The sequence below is a fragment of the Mobula hypostoma genome, chromosome 5 (genome assembly GCF_963921235.1).
Source record: "Mobula hypostoma chromosome 5, sMobHyp1.1, whole genome shotgun sequence".
Taxonomy (NCBI): domain Eukaryota; kingdom Metazoa; phylum Chordata; class Chondrichthyes; order Myliobatiformes; family Myliobatidae; genus Mobula; species Mobula hypostoma.
Window position 1 is genome coordinate 164,120,563 of NC_086101.1, and position 8,265 is coordinate 164,128,827.

The window sequence follows — 8,265 nt, forward strand, 5'->3', positions numbered from 1 at the left end:
ATGACATTATTCCCATGTATTTAATTCCCTTGTTCTTTATGTGGTAAAAACTGTGGATTTTGGAGATACTTCCAAGGAAGATTAGGTAGAATATCTTTCAGAGAACACAGATTACAGTCAGGGGAGATTTGCGGAGGAATCTGTTGAATAATAATTTCAGATAATCAACCATTCCACCCTGCATCTTATGTTGCCTATGTATAGTTTTGTTCTTTCTCCCCTCTTATGACAATGTCAGATATAATTTGTCTCCTTTTATTTATTCTATCCCAGACATACCTTAAGTTATCGAAAATCAAAAACATATGTTAAGATCCAAAATTAAAAACAGGAAATGCTGGAAACACTCAGCAAGCCATGCACAGTGTATGGAAAGAAAAATCAAATCAAATCAAATCAAGTTTAATTATTATTCAACCACACATGGATACAGCCAAATGAAATAATGTACATCTGGGCCAAGGTGCAAAGCATACACAACACATTCACAACATTGAGCAAAAATGTCACGCAAAAAAAAACACATACATGGTCCAAGGCCCTGAGCGTCATGTCCCGCAAACTAATGATACAGTTCCCAGCAATCCAGTCTGTCACTCCACTGATTGAACACTGGAGGGCAGCACTGACAGCAGAGGCCAGCCACCAAACAGCATCTCCTCACTTGGACTGCAGCAGCAGGCAAGCCCATGACTTGAGGCCTAGTCCTTGTTACAACTAAGGCTACACAGCTCCCACACTGTCTGTCACACTACAAAACAAGGAAAACAGGCCTGTGACACCTTATATTATCATTGTTCAACAGGGTCTTGTGATCGCAGGAGGAACATCTGAGACAATCACCCAGAGTTTCACTGCATGCCACCTTTGCACACCAATTCCAGTACCTTCAAGTAGCAGGCAGCAATATGGTCTGCACCAGATCGGCTCCTCTGAAACACCAGCCGACTCCTCCCTCTCCGACATGTTGGCCAGCTCTTCCAACACCCTGGCCGTCTATTCTGATTAACAAGCAGTTCACTGATGCGGTAAACCTGCTGCATCCAAAGTTCTTTTAGTCCAGTATAGTGTTGTAATCATAAAAAACATATTTAACAAAGAAAAAAACACCTTTGGTTGGCTCCCGAGAGGCTGCTGCATCTGAACGTGCCACCATCTTACTGCTGGAATGATTGACATTTGAAATTGACAGAATTGACATTTGAAATTGAAGACACTACTGTATTTCCAGCTTTTTATGCTCTTGTACCTTTGATTGTTCACTAGCTTTTACATTACTCTTTCAACTTCGCCATCACCACAAAATCTCCTGATACCCACTCAGTCACAGACCTTTCCTTTTGTTCTCTCTGTTCTTTTCCCCTTTGTCTGTCATTTAAAACTTATCTATATTTTCATGGTTCAGATGATAGGTCAGCAAACTGAATGATGTTTCACATTCCGCAGGTTCTCCATAAACTGAGTATTTCCAGCATCTTTCTGTTTTTATTTCAACTTTCCAGCAGCTTTAGTATTTCATCTGTTTCAAATTTTAAAATCTGTAACTTGCAGATGCTGAAGATATGAAATAAAAACAGAAAGCAGTGGAAATCCTCAACCAGTCAACATGCATCTGAGGAAAGGGGTCTTTGGTTTGCAAAATATTAACTCTATTTCTCTTTCCACTGATTATGACTGACCTGCTGAGAATTTCCAGCATTTTATATTTCTATTTCCCCATCAAATTAATTCCAATTGATATGAATGGAGCTGTACTGCAGTAATAGACATTGTTCTTCACATAACTTATAATGCATCGCAATTAGCTAAGTTCTGATAATGCTGTCTGCTAAATTTTCAGTTTGCTACCACTGTTTTATAGAGGAAATACTATTCATTATTGAAAATAATGGCCTGTCTATTCACTGCCCATGTACTAGACTTTCCTCCAGCTGACCAGTGTGAAGCTGAGCTTTTCAGAGTAAAAGTAGCCTTTATGTATAAAACCTCCCAAAGAATCATTCCATGAAATTTATAGGGTTCTTCTCCAACTTTGCAAGCTAAATTCTGCCACAAATTTTTAAATGCTGGTATGTATGGATTAATTTTCACTTGTATTCCAGAGTGAAAGCAGTGATGGTGAATGCACTCCCAGTATAAAGAATGCAATGGAGAACAGACTGCTCATTAAACGCATGTTGATTAAATGCGCTGACGTTGCTAACCCTTGCCGTTCAATCAACCTGTGCATTGAATGGGCAGGGAGAATTTCAGAAGAATATTTTGCTCAGGTAATATTGTAATGTTTCAACATTTTAAGACAAAATGGACATGAGTTGTCTCAAATTAGTCTAGCTGAGTATGAGAATTAATGCTTTAATGTTGCAGAAGACTTATTTTTCTGTTTTCCATTGTGTCATGTTTCAGTGTAGATCAACAATCATTGTTATTCTTTGTTGGAAAATATATATATTGTTACGTACCCCGTAACTGGGTTGCCAAACCAGCAGAAATGGATCACTCAGTTGGAGTCTGGAGTACTAGAACTAAGAAAGTTTTATTAAAGAAACAAGCAACACAGTAATCGAAAGGATAATAAATGCAACAGTTCAGCAATGTTAACCACACATGTGCACAGAATTAAGATAACAGCATCAATCAAGCTCTATCGTTGTCTAGGGGTAAATGACCAAATTTCAAAGTGACTCAAAGTTCAGTCCAGTTTTAGTAGTTCAGTTCGCAGTAATCGTTGCCATGGCGATGGACTACGTGCGGGGAGAAAGACAGAGAGAACAGGAACAACTGATCATTCAGCACAGCTTCACTCACAGACCGGCGAGATGGCTCACAAACAGCTTTTGGGCGGGTCCTTGGTGATGTCACCTGAGGTCACCGACTGTGACCCCTCCTCCAGATGCGGTCGATCCTCTGCAGTGAACCCGGCACCCAGGCAAGGGCGGACACACACACCGGGTTCCCGCTGATCGTACCTTTCCACCCTGGCCGTTGTCTGATACTTCTCACCCACTCGTGAGAGGCGCACCGCTTCCAGGGTCTTGTTACCTCGGGTGGCGTGTGTGTGTCTTAGCGAACCGGTCCCTTTTTATCCCCCTGCTGGGGTATCGCCTGTCCATCACTTCAAACAGCTCAGGGTTCAAAGGGGGAGCCGCTCCAGACAGCTCTCTCTCTCCCACGTCCCTTCATTACACATCTCCAGACGCTGCTCCATTGTTCCTTATCTCTCCTTCCCCTGAGGGCAGGTGGCAGACCAACTGCTGATGTCACTGATGCTAACCCAGGCCAGCAAACATCTTAATTTTATGTGTATTCTCGTAACAATATATATATATTACAGCTGAAATGATTGTAACAATCATTTGCATATTTATGCTGGAGGAGTGAAGTACTTAAATTTACCCAAATTTAGCCATGCAAGTCAGAGCCTGGGTTCCAAGAAAACTTGGGACACTGCAGTTACGCTGAGTGTCCTGCATTTAAAATCAACCAAGTTTCCTATTCCTATCACTTACAGCTATGAATGTGCATGTTTAGTTGCTGTTAGAGGAGAGAATCAACTTTAGATATATTGCCCCTCACAGTTGATCCTCTGCCAAAACTTGCTCTCAATTACATGAATAATAATCATAGAGCACTACAGCACAAAAAGAGGCTCTTCGGCCCACCTAGTTTTTGCTGAACTGTTATTCTGCCCAGTCCCATCAATCCACATCGTGACCATAGCCCTCCATACCCCTCTCATCCATGTACTTATTCAAACTTCTCTTAAATATTGCAATCAAACCTGAATCCATGAAATAGTTATTTGAGTAAAAGGTCAGAAATAAACAAGAGTCCATGAAAATAAAGAAGCAGGCAACGCTTAGAGCCAAGTTGAAAATGTGAAAATGAAGCACTAAAGTAAACCGGTCATTTGATCTGTATTACAGCATAACCTCATGTGCTTGTTTTCATCAAAGAGAAGAGTATATTTTCCAGTTCATACTTCCAGCAGGTTTACACTCAGCCTAATTTTCTACTATGTGTGTTTTAGAGGGAAATCTCTTCTTGTTATTGGATGTCAAAGTTAGAAAATTCTCCAGTTGGCTTAAATCCATCAATTTTGCCCATCATGGTGCTGCTAATGGCCATCACCTTGAAGAAACCAAAACTATACACTTCATATCTTGTGTGTTGACACATTGTCCTCTTAGTGTAACAATCACTTTTGAATTAATAAATACATTTTTAATCAACAGACAGATGAGGAGAAAAGCCAAGGTCTCCCAGTTGTGATGCCAGTCTTTGACAGGAATACGTGCAGTATTCCAAAATCTCAGATCTCATTTATCGACTATTTTATAAATGATATGTTTGATGCTTGGGACGGTAAGAATTTCATTTGTTTCTAAATTTATAAGTAAATGCCATCTCACTGTATGATTTCCACACTGTTTTAGGATAAATACACTCAGTGGCCTCTTTATTAGGTACAGCTGTACACCTGCTCGTTAATGCAAATATCTAATCAGAATGTGCCAGCATCCAATGCATAAAGGCTTGCAGATATGATCAAGAGTTACAGTTGTTGTTCAGAGCAAACAACAGAATGGGGAAGAAATGTAATCTAACTGACTTTTAACGTGGAATTGTTGGTGCCTGACAGGGTGGCTTGAGTATCCCCAAAAAAGCTGATCTCCTAGGATTTTCACACAACAGTCTCTTAGAGTTTACAGAGAATGGTGCTAGAAGCAAAAAACAATCCAGTGAGTGGCAGTTCTGTAGGTGAAAATGCCATGTTAATGAGAGAGATCAGAGGAGAATAGCCAGACTGCTTTAAGCTGACAGGAAGGTAATAGTAACATGTATAACCACACTTTACAACAATGGTGTGTAGAAGAGCATCTCTGAATGCACAATACAGCAAACCTTGAATTGGATGGGTTACAATGGTAGAAGACCACACCTGGTTCCATTCCTATACATAATAAGTGGTCACTGAGTGTACCTCTCACTGAATGTATTTAGTGCATACGAATTCTGCCATCCTTGTGTCAGTGCAACTTAGTGTGAGGCAGGCTGGAAATTCTGTCTGTATGTACTAGTAGGGATTTATTGCTCAGGTGAAATTATGGCAGTTTAAAGCAGAATGTAAGAGAAATTGAAAGACATGATTTACATTAATATGTTGTCCAGCTATTATGCATCCAAGGGAAGTTATTATTTAGCAAAATTACTTTTAACATGTTTCTCAAGGAATGCCACGAATTATATCGAAGGGAGAAAATGTGCAGATCTTGTCAAATTTTGCCCACATCAGTGTATTTGGTTACAACCCTTGCATATGGGTATAAGTTAGATCCCAGGCACTAAGATACACACAGGAAAGGCGGTGGTCATCCCAAACTGTTTTTATATTTCATCTAGCAGTAGAACACTATTGGCAGAAATTTGGAAGCATAAGATTTGCTTTCTCACTTGGCAGGGTTGGTGGTTGGAACTGGAGAGAATAATGCGAGTAGACAGATAATGCTAAATCAGAGCACAGTGGAAGCTGTATACAAATCCTAAATAAAAATCTCAGTATTGTTAAACAGTGCAGATATTTTCCTTTTATGTTACCTTAATGTAAATACTATATTTCATAAATTGAAAGGTCTAGCTTATCATTACTTTTTATGAAAAAGATTAATAGTGAAGTAAGTATTTTTAAATAATTTATTGATCATTTTCATGAAATGTTAACTATTTTCCTTTCAGCATTTGCAAACCTGCCCAATTTAATACACCACTTAACTGAGAACTACAAGTACTGGAAATCTTTAGATGAATCCAATTATAAAGGTCTACGACCACCGTCTGACCTTTAAAGGTGAAAGGACATCTTTCTTGTCAACTTCACTCTAACTTATGATTCAAGCCATTAAGAGATTCTATTTTAATTCAAGTGACCATATTACAATGTAATATAACTCTTACATAAAGCAGGAAATACAGTATGCAGGAAAATTGAGTTGAATCATCATAGCAGTGTCCCATCAACAAAGAGAATTGCAGCACAGATTTCTGAATTTCAAGATGGTCATTTTCTTGTTCAAGAAGTTTTACTGCCATTCCAGAAGTCAATGAATCATACAGAGGAAAAGAACTTTTGTCAAGAGAAACAAATGCAAAAATCTTTGTTTCTATAATAATTAACCTAAAGATATAATTTTACATGTGATTATGCCTTTGGTTTACCACGTTGTTTTTTCCTCTAAATTGCAGATTTGTGCAAGGATTAGGGAAATTTTTTTCTGTTAATTTGACAGCATTTCAGGTAAATGACATTTGCAGCATTAAGGCAAGTGATAATGGTGGTTTACATATTCTATTAATATTTCTTAAGAAGGAAAAACCTTTCCCAGTGAAGTAACAAATCCATTCAACAAACTTTTGTGAGGTGGAAATTCATTATGTTGTGTCATTGTGTATATATTGAATTAATATTTTAATCTATAACTTTGCCAAGATCTTTACTTTTATCTGCAACCAGATTAATGTGGTTAAATTAATTTTCTTTTCCAAAAAATATTAAATATGTCAAACATATTTCCATATTTTATAATAATTCATGTGGCAATAAACACTATTACATTTTTCCCACATCAGTATCCAGTGCAGTATACATAACAACCCCTATCTGTGCTCTGTTGTTCTGAAGAGGAGTTCTAAACACAGTCACATGATAGTCATGGATGAGGAAAAATATTTGTCTCATCTTTCATTCAGACATGATGTCCCCAATTGTGCCACATTAAATATTTTTAATGAATGCTGATGTTTTACCTTCATTATTCTTCAGAGTCTATTTCCATATATTGATCATGTGACACCTACTGATTTTAGTCACACATTTATCTTTTCTTTGATCGATTTGAGGCCACTTGCCAAGTTCTTACAATTTAGATTACAGAATGTTTATGTATTTTATTCTCACAAATAATTAACCATTTTGCTATCTACTTGTGCCTTTTCTCCTCCTTGAAAATTCAAATCACATCGTGTTTTTGCACTCTGGCCACTGATGCTAGCCAGCAGCTGCACACTTCTTCACTGGAATACCTCCAATGCCTTCAGTAGCTCCTTTGTTTCTCTGTATCTAGAACTGGAACAGTGCCAATACACAGGCTGTCCAGAGCACTGTCATTTGGATAATTTCCTTAAACTTCTATCCTTTCATGTTTCGGCATTCCATTGCTTTGTTGATTGTCGCTGTGATTACAGAGTGTGAGACTGCCAAAACTCCCCAACCTCCAGAATTAGGCTATTTGGCCCAGCAAGTCTCTTTTGCCAATCCATCATGGCTGATTTATTACCCTCTCCACACCATTCTCCTGCCTTCTTTCCATAATGTTTGACACTCTGACTAATCAAGAACTTATCAACCTCCGCTTTAAATCTACCCAATGACTTGACCTCCACAACCATCTGTTGCAGTGAATTTCACAGATTCACCGCCCTCTGGCTAAATAATTACATATCACACATTTATTTTCTGTGTCATAAATAGAAGCAAACACAACATGTGCATGCTGAAATTGACTCATCCATATGAGTCAGCAGCATACTGTGTAAATACTAATGTGGACAGGGCTTCTTTTCAGTAATTAAATAGGCACATGTTGAAAGGAGTCCACATTCTGGGGTTTGTTCCACCTATATCTGTTAAAGTGGCCGCATGAGGTGGTTAACTAGTAAGCGTGCTGCAAACACATCTGCAAAGTGAGACAACTCCTAAATGAGAAAAGTAAACACATGCGGGACCAAAAACAAAACTTTAGGTAAAGCAAGATTCAATCACTAAGGTGAAACATACATATTGTAAAATGTATGTGTGTACATTTGTAAATAGAAGAATTTAACAAAATATACAACTGTTTATAGAAAATACAGCAGTAATTTTGTTCATTACTGGGACAATATGTGTAACAATAAACATAATTTTAAAAAATGCTGTTTTATCAATAAATGTTACCTCTAAACAGTATGTAAAATAATGTGTAACGTAAACTTTTCTTGTGGTTCCAGCCAGGTACAGGTATTGATTTTAACCGACATTTCAATGACAAACTCTGCCATCTTCATCAAAGATGATGCCTGGGCATGTCTAGTTCGGTGGTATTTATAGCCCCGTCATCTGTTCCTCCTGATTGGTTCATCCTCATCCAATCAGGTTTCTGCTGTCCTACATTGTTTTAACATGTAACATATGTTCACAAGCTTACAATGCATAAGTGGTAAGATTTA

General features: G+C 38.1%; 1 protein-coding gene across 5 annotated transcripts in view; it reads left to right on the forward strand.

Annotated features, from left to right (window-relative positions):
- The window catches only part of pde8b (phosphodiesterase 8B), a 341,898-nt gene extending 333,901 nt beyond the window's left edge, over positions 1 to 7,997 (forward strand). For all 5 annotated transcript variants that reach the window (XM_063049295.1, XM_063049294.1, XM_063049293.1 and 2 more), the window contains 3 exons: positions 2,103 to 2,270; positions 4,236 to 4,365; positions 5,737 to 7,997. In XM_063049295.1, the coding sequence (XP_062905365.1) occupies positions 2,103 to 2,270; positions 4,236 to 4,365; positions 5,737 to 5,846 (408 nt within the window). In that variant the 3' untranslated portion in view covers positions 5,847 to 7,997. The remainder of the gene's footprint in view (positions 1 to 2,102; positions 2,271 to 4,235; positions 4,366 to 5,736) is intronic.
- Positions 7,998 to 8,265: the final 268 nt, after the last annotated feature.